Raw genomic sequence first — 24,446 nt, 5'->3', positions numbered from 1 at the left:
TTGGAGCATAAGCTTTCATGGGTGTGTTTTTAATGTTGGTGGAGAGGAGCAGTCAGCTGTTAGAAATCAGTGAGAACCATTGTTCACTCTCTCTTCTCAATGTATGCACTTTTGTTTTAAAATCGTTAAATTGCTTTATGTTGTCTAAAAGTGAGAGAACAAGGGATCATTTCATGAAACAAGTCAATGTAAATCAAATACAAAGAAAATACTTCCACAGATGATGTGTGATCAGTCTATGGAGGGCACACAGGAGGATCAATCCTGAGCTGGTGTGAATTGGCATAGCTCCACTGACGTCAGTTTAACATTGTAGCTGTTTTTTCTAAGGGAATTGGGTAATTTTATGTCATTCACTATGATAAAATTTGTAGTTACGCATTATAAGATGTGGATTGCAGATTGCCACATGGGCCAGGAAGAAATTTTTCCTGCCTACTCCATGTCCCTGCAGCTCCTGCTTCCACCACAAGCGCCGGCTGCCACTGCTCCCATTGGCCAGGAGCCTAGCCCTGAGCCCCCTCCCACACACCCAAACTGCTGTTGCTGGCCCAGGGGCTACCCAGCTCGAGCATCCCCTGAGCCAGCACTAGCTGCTGCAGAAGTCATGGAGGTCACGGAAAGTCACAGAATCTGTGACCTCCATGACAGACTCGCAGCCTTATTCATATTACTTTAATATGATGCCTATCACATCAAAAGGATCCCAAAGTACTTCTCAAGCCATAACCTCCAGCAGAACATGCCTGGGGTGGAAGGTGGCTGTCCCCTAAACACACAGCAATTTGTATAATGGTAGGGAGACGAATCTGGAGACAAAAACTTTGGCCAAATCCCCCATCTTAAAAGTGCCATGGGATCTGCCCATGTTAGGATGTAGTGGCCAGGCTTGCTGAGTATCCACACTCCAGCTGAAGTCAGTGGGAGCTTGCAGGTGCTTGGCACCTCTGAAAATTAAGCCCTGGAGGTTCGGTCTTGTCCATTAAAATGTATGATAGTCAATTTATCAGCTTTGGAAAGATTAATGGCTGAGTCATCCCTGCCGGGTCCAGGCCTCTAGCTCTAGAAAATCTAGGGATTTCAAACCTGATAGTTAGACCGATATGCTATACAGTTCCTGCTTTTCCTTTTTATCAATCCATTTTACATCACTCAGTAGTCCACAGTGTTCAGTAATTCAAGTCAGTGATGGGAGTTGCTGGGTTTCCGCTGTAACGTTGGCTCCACAATACAGATTGATGACATCCAGGAAATTCAAAGTTAAGATTGTGCTTAACCCTTTACTTTTACTTCTTTTTTTTTAACAACTTCAGAATCACAGTATTAAAAGTCCATGTGAATTCTGAACGTTGCCAATGAGCACTAATTTTGGTGGCAGTTTTTACGGTGTGGTCAGTTGCCTGCTAACACCCTCATCTCATTTGATACAGCTCATTGAAAGGTCTTTGTCTGATGATTAATTTGGGCCAATATCAACCCAATCCGATTTAAACCATTATCCTGGAACTGAAATGCTCTTTAACCCATTGCTAGTCAATATCATTGTGACCTTAAAACTACCCCAATGCCATATGGCACACTGTTGCCATGATATTTACCCAAAAGGTGGCATTGTAACATATCACTGGAAAACTAGTAACTCACTGATCTTAATTTTCTTTCATGGTGTCTGCAAAAGAGAAGAATAAGGGGGGATTTGATAGCTGCTTTCAGCTACCTGAAGGGGGGTTCCCAAGAGGATGGATCTAGACTGTTCTCAGTGGTAGCAGATGACAGAACAAGGAGTAATGGTCTCAAGTTGCAGTGGGGGAGGTCTAGGCTGGATATTAGGGAAATCTTTTTCGCTAGGAGGGTGGTGAAGCACTGGAATGGGTTACCTAGGGAGGTGGTGGAATCTCTTTCCTTAGAGGTTTTTAAGATCAGGCTTGACAAAGTCTTGGCTCAGATGATTTAGCTGGGGACTGGTCCTGCTTTGAGCAGGGGGTTGGACTAGATACCTCCTGAGGTCCCTTCCAACCCTGATATTCTAGGATTCTATGGATGGTTGGATAATCCACAAAAAAACTTTACAGATGTGCTAGAAATATATGACTGAAATGTATTTAAAGCAGGCAGGTGCAGGAGAGTTGATAAATGAGTTTTCTCCAGACGACGAAAGAGGCCAACACCTCAGACCAGGCAGAGCCAAATTCAGTGGGCTATTCATTTGTTTTGGGGGTTGCAGGAAGAGATAATTTGCATTGTAAAAATCACCAGGAAGGGAGGGAACAGCATGGAGTCTACAATCAGCAGGGGAAAGGAACTTTATCTAGGAATATATTTTAGAAGGATACATTTCAAAGGCTTACTGGACTGTAAAGGGGAGGGGGAGCGAACCCCTAAATTATTCTTCACCAGAAGTGCTAAAGGTCTAGTCAGCCATGCTGAAGGAAAGACTGGTGAAAAAACCATCTTTGAACAAAGAGCTCTAGTTTGTTAAGCTAGACTGAAGTCTTACTTTTGGTTTCTTGTAACTATTTCAATCCTTATACTTTATATCACTTAAATCTGTGTCATTTTGTTCATAAACCTGTTTTACTTTTACCATGAACCAAATGCATGCTTTGATTGAAATAAAGGGTGTGTTAACCTCAGTTAAGGTCATAAGCTCTTGTGTACTGTCTCTTTAAAGGAGCGGCAAAGTTGATAAGGTTCTGTAGGTGGTACAGTCAGAGGAGCTGAGCATTGCAGATGGATGTCTCTGCGGAACTCAGGAATTGGGGGGCACTGATCGTTGAATGGTAGGCAAGATTTGGACTGGCAGAGTCCTGAAGAATTTGCTGGCAAGCCAGATTGTCACACCCATCCCTTCCATGATCTGTGGTTCTCTTGCCTATTCTCCACATTCTCTTCCATTTGTTGTATGGAAAATGTAGTGTCACCATGCTCTTTCTTTTCCAGAGTACAGTAATTGTGGAGAAGACAGTACAGGACCTCATGACCCTGATGCATGACCTGAGTGCTTATTCAGATCAGTTCCTCAACATGGTGTGTGTGAAGCTCCAGGACTATAAGGAAACCTGTACTACTGCCTACAGGTACAGCCTACCCCAGGGAACCAGACCCTCCTATACAATAAGGAGAATGAGCCCTACCTCACTAAATTGTTGGGGAGGATTAAGATTAAAGATGTGTAGGTCTGAAGTGTTATTGTATTTCAGTATGTGCAGGGTGGACTTACTTCCTCCTGGAAAACTTGTCTGCTTGATTAGTGGGTGGGAGAGAAATATGAGATAATAGCCATCCAAGAGGCTGGGAAGACCCAGTGACATCTCACGCCCATATGCATACTTTCCAAAAACACCAATGCAGGTGGTTGGTAGAATCAAGAGAGCCAAATTCAGTGGGCTATTCATTTGTATTGGGTGTTAATAATATTCCCATAGGTAGCCCATAAGCAGATGACACTCTTCTGAATAAAATCAGGCAATAAGAAATAATTTCTTAACACTACAGGTTGAAACACACAAAGAGATTTTGCTACTTTCCCTGCTATCACCAGCTTCAATTAGCTCTTAACAGGTACTATATATAGTAATAATATGGCCCACATTACCATAGTACCCGAGCACTTCATAGTCTTCAGTGTTTTTATCCTCATCACACCCCTGTGAAGCTTTTATTCCCATTTTACAGGTGGGGGAACCGAGAGCTTATGACCTTAACTGGGGTTAACACACCCTTTATTTCAATCAAAGCATGCATTTGGTTCATGGTAAAAGTAAAACAGGTTCTTGTTCTTAATCAGAAAGATGGAGATTGGGAAAAGAAGGGTGAAAAATGTGTGATCTCCATAACCATAAGATCACATCAGCTCTGTTATGCTTGGCTACATGCAGTGAGAAAACAAGTTGAATCCTTTCATATTATGAGTTCTAAAGATAGATAGGATAAGATTTTTAAAGCTAGCTGGTTTCAGTGCCCAATTCCTATTCATTTTAATGAATCTGGGCATCCAGGTCCCCTAAACAGCTTTGAAATCCATGGCTATAATATAAGCACACAGTATACACAGGATTTTATTTAATATTAAAAACATTTAACATTTCTATAGCACCTTTTTCTCCAAAGGATTCTAAAGTGCTTTACATACAGGACTGAATTCATCCATCCTTAAAGAGCCGTGTCTTCTGGGGCTGAAGTCTAACAGCACCACCACATGGGAACCTAGGCTAGGAAATAAAGGATGTGCTAGTGGTTAGTGTGCTAGCCTGGGACTCAGGAAACTCTGGTTTAATTCCTTTCTCTGCCACCAATTTCCTCTGTGACCTTGGGCGAGTGGCTTAGTCTCCCTGTGTGTCGGTTCCCCCATCTGTAAAATGGGAATAAAAGCTTCACAGGGGTGTGATGAGAATAAAAACACTAAAGACTATGAAGTGCTCGGGTACTATGGTAATGTGGGCCATATTATTACCATATATAATACCTGTTAAGAGCTAATTGAAGCTGGTGGTAGCAGGGAAAGTAGCAAAATCCCTTTGTGTGTTTCAACTTGTAGTGTTAAGAAATTATTTCTTATTGCCTGATTTCATTCAGAAGAGAGTCATCTGGTTATGGGCTACCTATGGGAATATTATTAACACCATATATGTACACGTGTGGTGTGCCTGTCTACATACGTATATATTATGTATTATTATTACAATTAATGTTTCTTTATTATGCGTGTTTTAATAAATGTTATGGACCGAAATCAGGCAGTAGGAAGTAATTTCTTTACAGCTGTTGGTCGAATTTGATAAAGGATCTTGCTTGCTTGCTTTCTTGACACCATCCCTAGAATTGACACCTGCTGAAGAGTAATTAGGACAGCACTAATTTGGACTACCATATCCTGATTACAGCAGGAGGAAAAACAGGAAATGTTCTAGTTTTGCTGCTAGCAAATGACTGACGGAAATAGAAATCTATATACAGTTCACATGATTCAGAAGAGCATAACAGGGACAGGAGAAATTCTGCTACCCCTATTTCCATATATGTGTGCGTGAGAGAGAGTAGCTTGAGATATTCCAAAGAGATGATCGAATTCATAAAGTAGCAATGCCCTCTGCTGGGAGCTGTCATGTTGCCAAAGCTCTCGCCCTGTGAACCATGGTTTCCCCCAAGATTTTTGGGAAGAGCAGAGGTGAACCAACAATTCGTCTTAATGGACCCACCTTCAGACGTTATTAACATTTGGAAATATTAAGGCTGAATCTTCAACTGATGAAAATCAGCTCCTTTGAAGTCAGTGGAACTCCACCTAAGGGTCTGGCCCTACAAATGTACAGCTTAAATTGTTTAAGTGGTAGTACAATAAGGGTTAAGTCAAAGGGCTTTCTGGGAAGGAAGTTTTTGTGTTTACGTGATAGAGATGGTGGGCAGCAAATGACAGCGTAAGGGAGCTACCATCTTCTTTGGAGTTCAGGGAAACCACAAATATGAACATTGCAAGTCTTACTAACTAGTGTACAAAATGAGATGCGATGTTGACAGGCTCTTTATAAGCTAGAAAGGTAAATAATAGAAGACTGGTGCAGTGGCCAGTTGGTTCATTAACTTGGCTTTGTGTATGTGTGTTTCCAATAGAAAAAATAATTCAAATTGCCCATATGGTCTTCTCTATTCACGTGGTCAATCTGCTGTGTACAGATTACCAAATGACCAATATCTTGAAACCTTTCAGCTTCAACCACGTAATAGCTATTGTTTAATAGTGATGTTTTGGTGGTTTCAGAAGTAGGCCCCAACTTCCAACAACTGGAGCTTAGGAAGAAACTTTCCCTGGATATATAGAATCCTAACTGTACCCTGCAGCATTTCTTAAACCTTCCTCTGACAAAGCGGGTATAGACCAGAATTGAATTGTATGGAGCACTGGACTTATTCATGGCCATTCCTAACCAGAGATTTCTGATTTGGAGGAATGGACCCATGTTTTTCAGCTGCCCTATGACGAAGGTTGCATGAATCTTGAAAGTGAAACTCATTCTTTGGTAGAGGGGACTGATATACACCATGTGAAATGTTCACATTGTGCTAGAAACTTGAAATCTGAGGCTTTTCCAGTTCTGTTTCAGTTTTTTAAATTTTCCAGTGAGGACAAGAACCTAACAAGATTCAAAATATGTATGTAGAAATCAAGAAAACCCCATGTTGTCATAATTAAAGATAACAAACTTTGGCAGGGTTATTAAGCCTTGTGCTTCAGGGTTTAAATCAGTCTCTGGCAATTGGAGATCAGGATGAACCCTAATGTGGGAGACAGATTATCCCATATCTGCCTATTGTGGGCCACTGACATCTTCCTCTAAAGCATCAGGTACTGGCCACTGTCAGAGAAAGGGCATTAAACTATCTGCACCTTCGTTCTGATCCAATCTGACAAGTCCTTGAAAATTTCTTAAATTTAAAATGTTCATGTTGACAAAGGTCAGTTTTCGTCCTGAAAAACGCCATTTTGAAAATTCATATGTTTGGATGCTAAAAGTGCATTCACGAGTGTTTTGTGGAAAGCTAAATTGGGGACTGCAAAATGGCCCAGAGTGAAACTTGCAAAAATAATTTTTAAATGTTGGGGTGAAGTGTTACTAAAAAAACATTTGCCAACTTCCCCTATCCTGGTATTGGTGACGTGACCAGATCAATAATATGGTCTCTTGCTGAATCGAATCAGTCTTTACCAAAGGATTGTTGCTGGGTTGGGGGATATAGCAAAGAACAATACAATGTTTTAGGAACTGGAAAAGAGCTAACCACATCAACGTGGCTGCCCAGTTTTGTTGATTTCAATCAATCCTTCCTCTTTTAGTTCCTCACCGTGTTCCTCTTCCACCACAAACAAACCTTGCTGTGTCTTGAACCAGATAGCTGACCTTAGCTTTTCATGACGATTTATGCTGTTAGAGCTGCCAGATTTCCTTTTTTAACTCTTTCGGGCAACCTGCCCTCACCCTCAGTCCCTCAGAGAGTCCTCTAATTCCCTACAAACATTTTTTTCCAAAGACTGATTCCTGATGTGCCACCACGGCACAAAGAGACTTAGGGTATGTCTACACTGCAATCAGGAGATGTGATTGCAACACGTGTGGACATAGCCAAGATAACTGTGATCAAGCTAGCTCAAGTAACAATAGCAGTAAAGCCATGGAGGCCACTCAGCTGTGTACCCAAGGTTGTAGGTGGGCAGGTCTAGCCTATGCAGCCAGCTATACCACCGCAGCTTCACTACCATTGTTACTCAAACTAGCTTTGATCTAGCTAGGACCAGGAGAATAGTTTGGGTATTTCTGCACGTGCTGCAGTCACATCTCCCAGTTGCTATGTGGACATACCTTATGCGACTCATTCAAAGTCATGCAGGAAGTCTTCAGCTGAGCAGGGAATTTATCGCAGGTCTCCAGAGTCTCAGGCTGGTGCCCTAACCAGTGGACATCTTCGCTCCATCCTAAAGAGTGGCTGTTATTTGCTTCTTTCTCCCACTGTTTTGTATGTAAGTTTTTGACTCGTACCTTGTCTATTTAGATATGTACGCTTTTCAGGGAAAGGGCCTGTCTTTGGCTCATATTGAGCACACATTAATAGTAAATTCTAAACGCTCACCAGCGTGAACAAATCACGGTTATGAATCACCAATTGCTAGAGTTCGGAGTAGCTTCTACCTTGGTCCTGCAAAAAAAATTGTCATTCCCGACTGCGTTTGTCATGAAATAACTGAATCCAATTAGCCCCTCTGGCCCCCAGTTGTTTTCCTAATGAATAGGCTTGGCACCCCAGCTGTGTCCAGGGACCGTTAGCAATCACTCTGCACAACTGCTCCAAAGGGGAAACGGTGCAAATCTGTGGCTACTACCGCTGGCAGATGTTTTATGAATAAAACTCGCTGAGCTACGGAGGGGTGGGCCCTTCTCAACGGTGCACCATCACCTGTTCAAGTGTTACACCTATTTTCCTGCCCCCTCCTGGGAGCTACATACAAACAGCCACACAGATGGCTCTGTCTGTGGCCCATTGAGCTGTGAATTAATTAGCAGATTATGGCACTCGTGGTAATGATTAACCCCATTACTGTAGCAGAGTAATTGCACAGGGCTTTTTATGGTGGGGGGTATTTGTAAATTACTATTCTGGACTCTAGTAAAGTTTTTCATAGTGTTTTATGATCTGTTATTAAAGATCTAAGTTAGAGCAACTTGTATACGAAGTTATCATGTAGACTGAAATCCAGATGAAAGACCAAAGAAAGGGTACTGGTAAAGGGCCATGCAGTTGATGGTAGAGGCTGGATGTCCGGTGGGTTACCACAGGGATCAGTGCTAGCTCCCGTCCTATTTAACATCTCCACTAATGAGCAGGTAAATGGAGTAAAAACAGCAGGTCAATAAAATCAGGAGGTGTTGCACACACACGAGAGTTCTGTTTAAAACACCAGTTGTATATGACCCCATGAACAGGATATAATGCAAAAGTGAAGGATACAAACTAATGCTTCTGAAGCCAGATAATCAAGAACAACAGGAGAAAGACTCTTGAAACGCCATGATGCTGGAAAAGAATAGACAGACAATACATTGGATCTGAGCTTGCAGTTCAGTATAGCAGTGACCAAACAAAAAAGCCCATGTGATTTTGAGCAGCTGATGTCTCACACTGTAAAGCAGACAGGTAACTATGTCTTTCTTCTTCAAGTGATTGCTCATATCCATTCCAGTTAGGTGTGCGCGTGCCGCGTGCACGTTCGTCAGAAACCTTGTCTCCCTAGCAACACTCGGCGGGTCGGCTGGGCGCCCCCTGGAGTGGTGCCGCTATGGCACCAGTTATATACCCCTGCTGACCCAGCCACCCCTCAGTTCCTTCTTACCTCCCGTGTCGGTCGTTGGAACAGTGAAGCGCGGCTTAGCTGACCTCCACTTCCCTAGCTACTCGTAGTTTTCTTGTTCTTTATCATGTATATAGTTATAACCCTTTTTATATAGTTATACTTAGCGTATTTGTGTTTAGCATAGTTAGTCCACTATAGTTAGAGGGGTTTGGGGATTAGCCCCTTCCCCGCACCCGGTGCTGGGGCCCATTCCCAGCTCACCGGGTTTCAAACCGTGCTCGGCCTGTCACAAGCTGAAGCCGACAGGAGATCAACCCGACTGCTGTCTGAAGTGCCTCGGAGAATCGCACCTAACAGCCAAGTGCCCCATTTGCAAGGCTTTCAAGCCACGAACAAAAAAGGAGCGGGACATCAGACTTAAACAGCTCCTCATGGAGGCAGCTCTCACCCCTCCACCCTTGGCACCGAGCGCTGGCCAATCGACTAGCAGAAGCGCCTCCTCGGCACTGGACCACGCCAGTACTGTCAAAGCCTCTCGGCACCGGCCGTCGCCGGCACCAAAGTCGGATCCACGCTGCTCCCTGTCCCCAAGGTCGAGAAAGGCTAAGGCTCCTGCTACCTTTGTGCCGCCCGCACCGCAGCCAGAGAGCGTGTCTAAGTTGGATCGCCCAGCACCAACACCCGCCACAGCACCGACAACATCAGCACCATCGATTCCGGTCCCACAAGGGCCGTCAAATCCGGCGCCTGTTAGCTCCCCGGCACAGACCACGGTAGAGGTGCCTATACCATCCACGCCGGAGACGTTCTTAGCGGCGAGGGATCTGATTGCCTTGACAGAGTCAACACTGTCTCCACCCCCGGCACCGCCGGTGCGGGTAATACAATCGATAGGTAAACCAGCCTTGATAAGACCATCCTCTGTCGGCACAGCGGACCGGCACCGAAAACTATCGCTGTCCCACAGACGTTCCAGGTCCAGACGGCACTTCCACTCCCGATTCCGCTCGCAGTCCTGGCACCATTCCCATCCTCGGTACCAGTCGAACTCACGGCACCGGTCGACATCCCATTCGCCGGCCCGCTACTCTCGGCACCTTTCCAGCTCTCGGCACCGCTCCAGGCACTGTGTCTCCCGTAGCCAATCACGGCGCCGAGCTTCGAGATCTCAGTCGACCTCCTGGCACTGCTCTGGTCTCAGGTCCCGATCTCGCTCCCAGTACCGATATGCTTTCCGGCACCGGTTTTCAATACACAGTAGAGTAAGGTCTGCTGGAACCTCTGCCCAGGGCTTCTCCGTTCCTCCATGGCCATCCAGACACTTCGGTGTCGTCCCACGTGGACAGCTACTATGCTCAAGACCGCAATTCAGATGTGCCCGCCGGAGTTTTCAAGAGGCCCAGACCCAGGGCCAAGGCCCACATCAGTGGTCCTTTTGGACGCCTTGGGCGTACCACCAGGCCCAAGGTGCTCCAATAGTCCCATCCCGCTCTACTCCATCAGAGCACCGAGCACCAGAGGCTACAGCTACCCATCCTCCTCTGGCTGGAACGGAGGAAGCACTAGTTCACTCATTGGTCTCCCCAGTACCGCTGGAGCAGGAGACGGCCCAAGACCAGGAGGCCACACAGGACCCACTCGTCCCCAGCATTTCCTCTTCTTCCTCTCCGGATGAGGCGGTGGCAGGAACATCCTCCTCGGGCCCTCCTCCAATCGACCTCAGAGCCCATCAGGACCTCCTCAGGAGGGTAGCACTCAACATGAACCTCCAGGCTGAGGAGGTCCCGGAGGTCGAGGACTCTGTAATGAGCATTCTGTTGGCAGATACCCCCACCAGAGTGGCTCTACCCTTTATCAGGGTCATCCAAGCCAATGCCGACACCTTATGGCAATGCCCAGCCTCCATCCCTCCTGCGGCAAAGGGAGTTGAGCATAAATGCATGGTACCCTCTAGGGGGTACGAGTATTTGTATGTCCACGCTCCTCCCTGCTCACTAGTTGTTCAATCTGTCAATGAGAGGGAGCGCCATGGCCAACAGGCGCCAGCCCCAAAGTCAAAAGAGGCTAGGCGAATGGACCTACTCAGCCGCAAAGTATATTCAGCAGGCGCCCTACAGCTCCGGGTGGCGAATCAGCAAGCCCTGCTGAATCGCTATAATTATAACACCTGGGCGGAGGTGGGCAGGTTCACAGAGCTACTTCCCCAAGACTCCCGCCAGGAATTCGCTGCCTTCTTGGAGGAAGGGAAAAAGGTGGCCAGAACTTCCCTCCAGGCTTCGCTAGATGCGGCCGACTCAGCAGCCAGGACCCTGGCCTCGGGTGTCGCCATGAGACGCATCTCCTGGCTACAGGTTTCCAACCTCCCACCGGAGCTGCAGTATACCATCCAAGATTTACCCTTCGATGGTAAAGGTCTCTTCTCAGAAAAGACCGACCCTAGACTGCAGAGCCTGAAGGACAATCGAGTCATCATGCGTTCTTTAGGCATGCATACACCCGTGACCCAATGCAGGCCTTTCCATCCCCAGACTCACCGCCCGTACTTTATACCTCGACATAGACAAGACAAGACTTTGGCGGGCTGGGTGGGCGTAGACGCCAGTCAGGACCCCAAGGGGGCCAAAACCAAGGTCCCTCCAAACCACCAGCAGGACCTAAGTCCGCCTTTTGAAGGTATGCCTGAGGACGGCGTACCAGTTTCAGGCCAGGATCCCTTCCCCCCCTTCTCCAACCGTCTTTCCTACTTCCTCCCAGTATGGCCCCAGATAACCTCAGACCTCTGGGTCCTACGCACAGCGAAACACGGATACCACCTCCAATTCATTTCAACCCTGCCTTCCCACCCTCCAACCCAGTCCCTCTTCAGGGACCCCTCTCACGAGCAATTCTTCCTGCAAGAAGTGCGGAAGCTCCTCGCCATGGGAGCAATAGAGGAGGTGCCAAAAGACGAAAAGGGCAAGGGGTTTTACTCCCGTTATTTCCCGATCCGCAAGTCAAAGGGAGGCCTCAGACCTATCCTAGACCTGCGAGGACTCAACAAATTTATGACAAAATTGAAGTTCCACATGGTCTCCCTGGGGACTGTTATCCCGTCCTTGGATCCTGGAGACTGGTATGCTGCCCTCGATATGAAGGACGTGTACTTTCACATCGCCATTTTTCCTCCACACAGGAGGCATCTTCGCTTTGTAGCCAACCGTCAGCACTTCCAGTTTACGGTCCTCCCATTAGGCCTTTCCACGGCCCCGAGGGTGTTTACGAAGTGTATGGCCGTAGCCGCCGCATACCTCTGCCGACGTCGGATACACGTATTCCCGTGTCTGGACGATTGGCTCATCAGAGGAACCTCCGAGAGGCAAGTCACACAACATGTGGGCATTGTCAGGGACCTATTCACACGTCTAGGCCTGATGATCCACTCTGGTTCCCACACAGAGGTTAGACTTCATAGGAGCTACCCTGGACTTCGGTCTAGCCAAGGCCTACTTACCACAGCCGCGGTTCCAGGCAATAACAACAATCATCCGAGGTCTACAGAACTTCCCGACGACCTTGGCTCGCACTTGTCTCGGTCTCCTAGGTCACATGGCTGCTTGCACATTCGTGACCAAATACGCCAGCCTCCGCCTCCGTCCTCTCCGTATTTGGCTCAACTCGGTATACCGTCTGGGCAGAGACCCAATGGACACAATAGTCACCATTCCCCCGAGCACTTTAAGCTCCCTAGGCTGGTGGCTGACCCCCTCCCTGGTGTGTGTGGGGCTACCGTTCCACCCCCCCCCCAACCCCACTGCCCCTGACAACAGACACGTCATCTCTCAGCTGGGGGGCTCACCTCGGACACCTTCGGACACCAGGGCCTCTGGTCATCGCAGGAACTGGCGCTTCACATAAATGTCCGAGAGCTGAGAGCGGTCCGCCTGGCGTGCCAGGCGTTTCAGCAACATTTACATGGCCGTTATGTCTCAGTGTTCACAGACAACACAACGGCCATGTATTACATAAACAAGCAGGGAGGGACTCGATCTTCCCCCCTTTGTCAGGAGACCATCCAACTCTGGGACTTCTGCATAACCCACTTGATAGACCTGGTAGTGTCCTTTCTCCCAGGGGTTCGGAACACTCTGGCAGATCGACTGAGCAGATCCTTCCTGTGTCACGAATGGTCAATACAGCCAGACGTTATTCATTCGGTTTTCCAGAAATGGGGATTTCCCCACATAGACCTGTTCGCCTCCCATGCGAACAGGAAATGCCAGATGTTCTGCTCCTTCCAGAGTCTTTCACCGGGATCGATCTCGGATGCATTCCTAATGTTGTGGAAGCACCGGTTACTCTATGCCTTCCCACCATTCCCGCTGGTTCACAAGGTCCTGCTAAAACTCCGCAGGGACAGAGCGCACCTAATCATAATTGTGCCAGCGTGGCCCAGACAACACGGTACACCACGCTGCTCAACCTGTCAGTAACCAACCCAATTACCCTGCCACTCCACCCAGACCTCATAACTCAGGACCACGGCAGTCTTTGCCACTTGGACCTGCAGGCTCTTCACCTCACAGCGTGGCTACCGTGTGGCTAAACCAGTCAGAGTTGCGCTGCTCTGCTCCAGTACAACAAATACTCCTGGGTAGCAGGAAGCCTTCCACTTGGTCAACGTATCTGGCCAAGTGGAAACATTTCTCCTGCTGGTGTGCAACGCAGCATGTTACTCCCTCTGAGGTCTCAATCCCTACCATCCTAGACTACCTTTGGTCTCTTAAGCAGCAGAGCCTGGCGGTATCTTCTTTGAGGGTACACTTGGCAGCCATCTCTACATTCCACCCAGGAGAGAATGGCCACTCCGTGTTCTCGCACCCTATAGTTACTAGGTTTCTCAAGGGTCTGGAGCGCCTATACCCACAGGTATGCCGCTCCACCCCTACCTGGGACCTCAATTTTGTCCTAAACAGACTTATGCTTCCACCATTCGAGCCGTTGACCACTTGCTCACTGCTGTACCTGTCCTGGAAGACAGTTTTCCTCGTAGCCATTACATCAGCCAGACAAGTCTCCGAGCTTCGTGCACTCACAGTGGACCCACCATATACTGTCTTTCACAAGGATAAGGTACAGTTGCGACCACATCCAGCGTTCCTCCCTATGGCCTTCCATACCAATCAAGACGTCTTTCTTCCGGTCTTCTTCCTGAAGCCGCATTCATCTCGACGGGAACAACAATTACATTCCCTAGTTGTCCGTAGGGCGCTTGCATTTTATATCGATCGGACGAAGCCCTTCCGTAAATCCCCCCAACTCTTCGTTGCAGTGGCTGACCGGATGAAGGTCCTACTTGTCTCCTCCCAGAGGATCTCCTCGTGGATGACGGCGTGCATCCGTGCATGCTATGACTTGGCGTATGCTCCCTCGGGCCACCTCACTGCACATTCTACCAGGGCTCAGGCTTCGTCTGCTGCCTTCCTGGCTCATGTACCAATCCAGGAAGTATGTCGCGCGGCTACCTGGTGCTTGGTCCACACCTTTGCTTCACATTATGCTTTGGTCCAACAGTCTAGAGATGATGCAGCTTTTTGCTCAGCAGTTTTGCACTCTGCCACATCTCACTCCGACCCCACCGCCTAGGTAAGGCTTGGGAATCACCTAACCGGAATGGATGTGAGCAATCACTCGAAGAAGAAAAGACGGTTACTCACCTTTGTAATTGTTGTTCTTCGAGATGTGTTGCTCATATCCATTCCAAACCCACCCTCCTTCCCCACTGTCAGAGTAGCCGGCAAGAAGGAACTGACGGGTGGCTTGGTCAGCAGGGGTATATATCCGGCTTGGTCGGCAGGGGTATATATCCGGTGCCATAGCGGTGCCACTGCAGGGGGCTCCTAGCCGACCCGCCGAGTGTTGCTAGGGTAAAAAAGTTTTCCGACAAACGTGCACGCAGCGTGCGCACACCTAACTGGAATGGATATGAGCAACACATCTCAAAGAAAAACAGTTACAAAGGTGAGTAACTGTCTTTTCCCTGTACAGCGTTGGTGAGAATGCTCCCAAAGACTGCATTCAGTCCTAGGCATCTGAAAGGGTATGATAACGGTCTATAAATAATTGAAGAGTGTGAACAGTAAAGGCAATGAGGATTTGAGGCTGTTAGAAGGGATGTAACTGGGAGTAATGGAATAAAATTCAGCTGAGAAAAACGTAGACACTGTATCAGGATTTTTTCCCCCCAGAGTTAGATTTGTTCGACTGTGAAATAAACTTTCAAGTAAGTAGTAGTAGTTCCATTGCTTCAGTCATTTAAATTTTGATTGAACAAAGCAGTAGCGAATATAGTATAGGGAACAGTCATCCTGCATTAGCAGGGGAAATGGATGGAAATGACCTCTTTTGCATTTTCTATCTCAAATGTCTAATAATAATAATTTAATAATAAATTAATAGGAAACATTCATTTCTGACTGTTTATACAATGGTGCAGCATTTTTGTTCAAGACAACTTTTACCTGCATTTTTGCTTTGTTGTTGGGTTGTTTGTAGAGTGTTTTTTACATAAGGTTTTAGTTAGATTCCGTTTTTACCAGTGAAAAAGGGCCAAGTTCCAAATAGCAGTAGAAGGCAAAACTGATATTCAGACATTGAGCTCTTGTGCTGCTGAAAACAAAAGAGCTTCATTTTGTCGGTGGCAGATTAAACATGAAATATTAGGATAGAAAAGTGAAGCTCATCTGCAAGTATATGTGACAAGCAGAAAGTGATTCACTTTCGCAAATGGTGTGTATTTGAGAATTTAGGGTTGCCTTCTTGGTGTTGCTTGAAAGGTACCATCAGTTGATGAGTGTTCGTGGCGAGAGAAGGTAATCTATCCCGTTTAGAAGTAAATTTGTGTTGTCTCATGATACTTCATTGCCATTTTCACTATATTCCTTTTAGCAGCTCATAGACAGTGGGTGAATTTAATTCCTTTTACCCCCATTCCTTTACCATAACATACCTTCAATATATTTAAAATAAAGGTGGCTTTTCCACACACCATAAAGCCTCTCAAAAATCACCAGTTAGTCACTAACACTTGGCTAATGACAGAAGTGTTTTAAGTTGGTGTTAGAGAAGGTGGGTTTTATGTCAAGGCCATACCAGCCGTTGGCAGGTTTGGGGCAAATATCCTTAGGGTTTCCATTGCACTAACTGGAAATAAGGATCAGAACAGGTATACGTCTTCAGCACCTTCCATCTTAAGAGTCTCAAAACATTTTACAACCATTAATCAATTAGGTTCTTACTACCCTTCGGGTAGGTAGTGGTATTCCCACTTAGGCCCAGTGCAGTGTGGAATATTGTATTATCACAAAGGAAAGAGTGATGAGTTGTGCTGGGAGCTGAGGGGAACTTGACTCAGCTTTAATCTGTAGCTCAACATCTCAGTTAGGAGGAGGATCATGCGTAAACCCATGTCTCTTGAGATGTTTCCTTTCTTCTCATACCTTGTCCATTTTCTACCTACCCCATGCTATTCAGAGTAAGAGTGAGTTCACAAGGGGCTTGACTGCCACACACACTATCTTGCTGTTAACCTTACTGGGACCTGCATGTAGCCTCCACATCCACAACCCTGCTGCTCACCATGCACAGACTTCATAGATGGACAAACAGAAGCACCAAAAGCTTTGGGGACATGCTTAAGGTCACACAGAAAGTCAGTGATGGAGCTGGAACACAGCTCATGAGCTTGTGAACTCTGATTCGCGCGCCCCTCCTTTAACCACTAGAGCAGTGTTTCTCAGCTCCTTTCTAACTAGTGACCACTTCACAAGAATTAAGGTTCCTAATTTCCTCCACTAAGGCACTGGTGGTCAGTGGAGAACAGTTGAGGAGATTCCATGTGCTAGGTCATATGCTGCTATTCATCCCTGCGTAATTTCAGCTGGGAAAAGAGAGGCTAATCATCACCGTTATAGGAAATGTCCCTTCTGTCACCTGGAATTACCAGCATGGTTTTCAAGAGCATAGACATTTGTTATACTGCCAAAAATGTTAAACAGGAACGTCTTTGTAACTGGAATGCAGTATAATCTTTGATTCAGGTTTACACAAACTGTTTACCTGATGTATCTCATATTAGATGCCTCAAACAATTGGGAGTAGGGTACAAGGGGTGAGGCAGGGAGGGATGGATAGCTAGCTCAGTGGTTTCAGCATTGGCCTGCTAAGCCCAGAGTCATGAGTTCAATCCTTGAGGGGGCCATTTGGGGCACAAAAAAGACCAGACCAAAAAAAAAAAGCATCAGGGACAGTAGTTGGTCCTGCTAGTGAAGGCAGGGGACTGGACTTGATGACCTTTCAAGGTCCCTTGCAGCTCTGTGAGATAGGTATTTCCATATTTTATATATATAAAGATCCAGTAATCTTCTAGCCACTGCTTCAGATATACTTCCAAAGTTACTACCATTGGACAACTAGTATGGAATAAGTTGATGGTTTTCACCCAGTCCTTACTTGACAGATTACCCATATGGCATGAGGTCATGGCACAGTTGGCACTAGTTAGCAATCTCAGCAGAAATTCCAAACAGCAAATGAGTCATGGAGACTAAACTACCCTCTACCTGTATTAGACAAGATTAGAGATGAGCAAAAAAAATTGGTTGAATAGTAAATTTGCTGAAAATGCAGTTTGGGGTCAAATTCAGTGAATAGTTTCAGCCAAATAAAGGATTTTTTTAAAAAGTCAAAATGTTTGTTTCAACATTTTCAAAAGACCTCTTTCAGCTTTTCGTTTTGAAACCGTTTTTAAATGTAACTATGTTTATTTTAAGGAAACCAGAAAAGAGTGCAAAACCCATATCAAAACAAAAAAGTGAAAAAAATTCATTTTGTGTTGACTGAAACATTTTGTTCAACCAAAAACAGTTTTTTATATTTGTTTTTCTTTTGGTAAGAAGAAAAATCCATTTGGGTTCAAAACTAACTGAATTTGGTGGGATTTTTCAGTTCAGCCACCAAAACAAAAAAATCAGCTATTCTCTTAGCTCTGGATGAGCTCTTCATGTGGCGTAAATCAGTGTAGCACTATTGACTTCAAGGAATCTGAGGATCTGACCTCTATTGTCCCTTCAAATAACGTAATAGAAGTGCATTGGCAGGGGCAATGTGGAGAATCTTGCACTGCAGCTGCCTGTACAGCTTCTGTCCTGTGGATAAATGGAGAGTTGCACTCTTTGTTGACCTCCTGGAGCTATTCATTAGTATTGTACATTTTTATAATGTAAAGGAGAGAGTATTAAATATCTGTGAAGCCATTACCCACACAACAATTAAGACTTGCCCTTTTCCTAACGTGACCATTGTTGGTTTCACTTAGGGGCATTGCTCAGTCAGATGAAAAGCTGGTTATCAGTGCATCCTGGGCAAAAGATGACGACATCACCAGGCTCTTGAAGTCTCTGCCCAACTGGATCAACATGGCACAGCCCAAGCAACTCAGACCAAAGAGAGAAGAAGAGGAAGACTTTATAAGGTAACGTGTTTTTTAATTGATGTTCTAATGCGCTTTGACACTACGGTAACAATGGGTTATAGTTATACAAATTACCTCTTTCTTTTTTAAGTTTGGCTAGTGTTTATGACCTCAGAACATAAACTATATACGCATGTGCTTAAGTCCATCCTTATTCAGCAAAGCATTTAAGCATGGACTTAAGTGCCATTTAATTCCATGAGACTTAAGCATGAGTTTAAAGTGGTTTGCTGAACTGCGGTGTAACAGTACAAAGAACCCTTATGCAACTGCCTAATACTTGGTAATGATTCCTAGTCTGTGGACTGCAGTCTTGAAGGAGGTCACCAGCAGAAATTTCATACTTCTTGGTATGTTGCTGAGCTCCATCGACATGTGCTCTGCTTGCTATAGGTGGGCAGAGAAACCTGCCCTTAGTTATCCCTTTCCTAACAGCCAGGATGGAGAGAGGAGGAAGTGGAGATCTTCCACTCCCGAGAGCCAGGGGGAAGGAAAAGAAAAGGAGTGGAATTCTACCTCTGCTGGGAGTCCTTTGAACCATGACAGGAACTGGCACAAAGGGAGCTTTGGGTTCATGGGAAATGAAAGGGGCGATGGTGGTCACCGGACATCGGGGGTCACTGAAAAGGAAAGCTGAGAACAAGTGGGGGTGGGGCTGCAATGAGGGCCAGTCCATTACAGAATGGAATGTGGATGGTTTTGTCTACCTGCAATCAAAGGTGTGGTTGCAGCTTCGGTAGGCACAGCCGCACTAGCTTCAGTCTAGCTAAAATAGCAGTGAAGGCACGGCAGTACAGGTTTGCATGCCTGCCCATAACCCTGTGTATTCACTCACGTTGCTAGCCTGCTTCTGGTTCCATGCCACAGTGTCTTCTCCACTATTTTCAGCCACACTACCTGGGTTGCAATCACACCTCCAATGTTAATGTCAGCATATCCTAAGACTCCTCTCAGCTACTAGCAAACCTCAATGGGAATCTTTGGAAGATCACTTAAACCCAAACATCAGGGTGGTTTTTATCTTCCATATTAACGTGAACCAAAACATGTAACGTTCCAAACTATTTAAAAGACAAATGGTCAGATATGCTTCACAGTGAACAACAGGCAATGTCTATGAATCATTGGTTTATGCTGAAGAAGCTAGTCATCTTCACATTTCTGGTTAGCCACAAGCCCGTGCTTTCCCATCACTATTCATCGTTTCTTTGATTGGCATTTAGCTATAATATTGTAAGAGCAAGGGAAGCTGTTTAAAATTAATCTAATTCACTCAAATTATCTTTTTACTTATTCAGTGAATGCAAGAATGATAAAATAAAGATGATGCAGTTTAGAGAAAGGAATGATTAACAACGTAAATCATGGGTAGTTGAGGAACTGTTTGCCCATGCTGCACTGGTCTCAGTATATTTTAAAAATCCTGTTTGATATTTGGGAGTCTGGGAGAGAAAAACATGTTTTGCTTGTGAAGTAAACTTGCAATTCTTGTGGTTTTAGCCTTCATGAATTATTCCTCCTTTCCTACAGCTAGACTTAAAGTGGTCTTAACATCTTTCCTTTCTTTCCACTATTTGGTTTTCTCATGGCTAATGCTGGATCATACTGATCAAAGTTAGTCTGAGGATAAAATCCTGACCACATTGAAATGAGTAGAAAAATTTTCATCAGCTTCAGTGGTGCCCCCAAGATTTCAACCTTAATGTCAGTTCTTTTTTCTTATCTTTTAATTTTTCTATCCGTTAATTGAAATTTCTTCATAAGCAATGTGACGTATAAACTTTCCTTAGGAAGCTATTCAATGACTAATTTCTCCTGGAAGCTGGAAAATAGCATTTATTTCTTTCTCCAGGTTTTGTCGTATTTTTCCCATTTTGCTAATTTCTATCACCATTACTCTGAGAGCTCAAGTTAATGGGTTTGGGTTTTTTGTTTTTTTTTTGTTTTTGCTTCTGTCATTGTTTACACCTTGGTATCATCGATATATGAGAGCAACTCTGGGAATAACATTCACTGTCTAACTGTTGCTGCAGAGCCTGGGGGAAACAATACATTGTTTTTATGGGTCCCACAGAAATTCAGGTGGAGGTTAATTCTCACTGACTCGTGAGCCTGCTAGATCCAATTGTCTGTTATCTAATCATCCAAGGTATTTTAAAGGTACATGTCACCTTGCTATTTCACCGTCTTCATACATTGGTATAACAAGGTGCACAGACCTTCCTCCTGAGCTAGCAGGGAAAGAGTTACGCCTAGGAAAGGCCACAGCTGGAGTGCACCAAGGGCAGTAGTACTAAGGGGGGGCAGAGTCAGCGGGGAGGAAGGAGGTGTCTCTCTCTCACTCTGTCTAGGAGGGCAGCAGTGGGAAGACAGCAGAGCCGAAGGAGTGTGGTGGGAAGAGTTTCTCCTGTGAAACTCTCCATGGGATGTTAGGACTGTGTTAGCGCAGTAAGGGAGCGAGCACTGAGGAGAGGGCTGAATGGACTATTGAGCCTGGAGAAAGACTTGTGTGGAGGTGAATGTTTTGCTAATGAATCAGATCCCAGAGATCTGATTTGAAACACCTTCCACCCCCCATCCCTGCTGTGTAGCATTTTGATCGAAAGGAAAGAAACCGAGGCAAGGCAGTGCCAGGCACCCAGTCTAGAGAGGGAGCAACGCCTTGCCACAGTTGTACTTAAACTATTTGACAATATCCCTTTAAGTATATTAATTCAGTTATGTTCTGACACAAGTCTTTGGAGGATTGTGGGGGGGAGTACCGTTAATTTTTTTCTTTTCCTTAGGTTTCCTGTGACTCATTAGCTTAATTAGAGTGAAGAATCAAAATAGTGTCGTTACAAAAACCTCATGCATATCTCTGTTAACAGTGATTGATTCTGTTGTCTTTAACCTGCCACTGTCTCTGTTGTGATTAGATGTCAAAAGTCAGGGTAGGGAGTGGGTGAATCTCCCCATTAATATTCTTGTGTGGTTGGATAGACAGAAGAGACCTGATTGAGCATATTATAGTAGGTTGGAACTTGGCAAGGACAGGAAGGAAAGAACAGTCATGCCTCTCCTGATATAATTAGTTTTTGAAGCTGGGAAGGCTATTTGGCACTTGGCTGGATGTGAAATAAAGTGCCCTTCTTGCTGTATAAAGGTTAGCATTTGGTTCATTACTGAATCAGGCATGTTAGAGATAAAAACCAAAAATGTATTATTTCCAGGCTTAACTCTGAATGGAAAGAATAGAAAAGAATGTTAGATCTGACCACTGGCAAATCACAGCAAAACCCCTGGTCTTCTGTGTTGCAGCTGCTCTGTAGCACAAGAGGTGACAAGGGCACTACATTAAAGAGGCAACGCGTATGAGGAGAGCTGTGAAAAAGAAAGCAGCACCCGTGTTGCTCATCCCAGCATCCTGGGAGATCACAGGATGAAAATCATTTCGCTGCAGACCTCAAGCTGAGCTGTGTTTGAGGAGCTCTCCAGGATGGAGATGGTGATAGAGCAGAATGTATTTGGCTGCAGATCTCAAGTAACAGATCTGCTGGTACAATAAGGATAATTGGGTGACTAGAACTCCTCCCAATATGGTCTTGTTCTGGTGTCGGAACTCCTAACTTTCGACCAGATTTTCAGACTGAAGTCTGTGGTGCTATGCCGATTTCCACCAGCTGAGAATCTGGTCCTTCTTATTGTGACGGTTAATTGTACTGGGTTCTGATTTATAGCTTTGTACTAAATTTATAGTGCCAGACTCTGCCGTTCTTACTCTGGCCAAGTAGTGCCTTACTTCCCAAGTTGCCCTTTTCATTTCACTACGGCTACTCACTGAATAAGGTGCTACTCAATGTGAGTAAGGGAGAATCTGATCTTTTATGAACCCATCTGATCGCTCTATGTATCGTTTCTGTCTGAATAAACTGCATCTATACTTTGGGGGAATCTGTCCTACAGGGCCCATGCACCCAACTTCCAGCATCTGTAAGAACAGAATGCTTGCAGGGGGCTGGGGGTGTTACTGGAGCATCTCTCATAAAGGGCAGTGCTAAGGATGCATTGCGGGGATGGCATGAACCATAACTCTGTATATTATGGTTTTCAGAGGTTTAAGGTTAGCTGAACACAATGTTCCAAAAGGGCACAAGGTACCACCAAGCGAACTCCGTATTAACAAAGAGTTTGGGAATTTGGTTGTTCTTTCAAGTATTTCTCTGCATCCCCATATACCACAGCCCAGCTCTCCCCCTCCACAGCCTCTGCCTCCTTGGCAGTGATTATCCAGCCAACAGAATGCACAGGCTGCATGTTAGTCGCTTCACTTCCCCTGTATCATCTCCTGTCTCTCTGCTTGTCCACCACAGCCCAGTTCTCCCTCCTCAGCTTCCTCCTTATAGAGAGGTGGGTGTTAGAATGGGACCTGCAGGTTGAGGAGGTGGGGAAAAGATGCAGGAACAGTCCAGAGACTAGCATGGAGTAAGTAGGGGCATTTTTCAGATGGGGAGACAGACCTGGAGCAGGCGGAATTTGGGGGCACAGAGCTGAAGCCCCCAGCAACCCTCACTCTGCATCTCTGACCCTCTCCTTTCTACACCACCCTTCATTGTACTGCTTCGACACCCCACACACATTCCCCATTGTGCCCAGTGTGGTTTTACTGGTCCCAAAGATGTTACGCTACCGCTGCTCCTACACTGCTCCAGCATTCCCTCCATCACACCCATTGCTCTGACCTCCCACATGCTCCCACTGCTCTGAGCCCCCTACACTCACACCAGCTCTATCCTCCTCCTTGCCACCCCATGTCCCTGATAAGCTTGGATGGGCAATGGGAGGTGGGGAGCCAGTGGGATTGTGAGATATGTACTCACAAGCTGAAGGCAGGAGGGGGTAGGAGAGTGGAGATCCAGAGTGCTTATTGGAGTATTTCATCTTCGTATTTAATTAATGCTAATTTCCTGGACTCTACTTCTAAAGTAAAATCTGCGTCTGCCTGTGGTTTTCTAGGGCACTTCAAAATATCATTTTTAAACTGGACATTTCTGTCTCTGGTAAAAACCTTCCACAGGAGTCCCTGCAGAATGCAGGCAGAGAGCAAGGAACATTTACCGCACACATCCTCTAAAAACCACCAATGCTGGGGGCTCACATAGCCACAGCTGTCAACTCGAGCCACCCAGTTACCGTAAGAGTCTGCAAATCCTTTCACGCTCAGCAGAGTCCTAGTCTTGCTGCATATGAGCATTTCATTCTTTTTGGCTTGAACTACTGATGCTCCGGAGTTCCTAATTAACCCTGAATAACGTATTCAGTATAACACAAACACACACACATACCCCAAAGGGGCAAGGGATGTCATGTACCTGAGATAAATCCCAAGTGGCTGAGATCAGTTTGCGGATGATTAGAGCCATAGTTTGAGCCCAGATGTGTGCAAAACAAAAAAATTAGAACACACGTGATTTTTGTAAACATGTATTGGAGAAGCAGTGTCTCAGAAAGGTCTTGCTCAAGAGACCCCACATTTGGACCACTAGCCCTACTCCACAGCCCCATGAGGCAGAGCAAATTTCAAGAGAATCTGAGCTATTGTGTGGCTTTTAGAGCACTTAGAATAGGAGACTTTTAAACTCTCAATCTTAATTAGAACAGAGCTCTTGCTCCACTATAATATTTCTATACAAACATACGTCTGCAATTTGTGATTACTATAGATGTTTAAAATGCTAACAGTCCTTAAATTGACTGATTTCTTAAGAGTTGTGGCAGAGGTGGATCTCGAAGAGTAGTGGTTAATACCTGTACCAGTGCAAGCTGAGTTAACGATGAAGATACTCAAACCTCATGCCAGCTGATTGCCAGCAAAAGGTCAAGGAAGAAACCTCTTCTCCTTTTTCCTCCTCTCATCCATATGCGACATGTACACTTGGCAATGTTTAGTTATTGATGTTTCCTTCTTCTGAAGTATCAGGCCCATGCCAGGGGCAGAATGCCAGATTTAGCTGGACCAGTCCTGAACCAGAATTTCAGAAATCAAGTGACTTTCTGACACAACCATCTGTTGTGGTGCAGCGGGAGGTAGGATGGCAGACTAAATGGATTAATGAC

At 45.5% G+C, this 24,446-nt stretch overlaps 1 protein-coding gene across 2 annotated transcripts in view; it reads left to right on the top strand.

The window, feature by feature from the left end:
• Positions 1-24,446, top strand: part of EXOC4 (exocyst complex component 4) — a 619,611-nt gene that overhangs the window by 511,499 nt on the left and 83,666 nt on the right. For both annotated transcript variants that reach the window (XM_050936809.1, XM_050936810.1), the window contains exons 12-13: positions 2,941-3,077; positions 18,195-18,350. In XM_050936809.1, the coding sequence (XP_050792766.1) occupies positions 2,941-3,077; positions 18,195-18,350 (293 nt within the window). The remainder of the gene's footprint in view (positions 1-2,940; positions 3,078-18,194; positions 18,351-24,446) is intronic.

The sequence above is a fragment of the Gopherus flavomarginatus genome, chromosome 1, assembly GCF_025201925.1.
Source record: "Gopherus flavomarginatus isolate rGopFla2 chromosome 1, rGopFla2.mat.asm, whole genome shotgun sequence".
Lineage (NCBI taxonomy): Eukaryota > Metazoa > Chordata > Testudines > Testudinidae > Gopherus > Gopherus flavomarginatus.
This window is presented reverse-complemented; position numbering and strand designations above follow the sequence as displayed.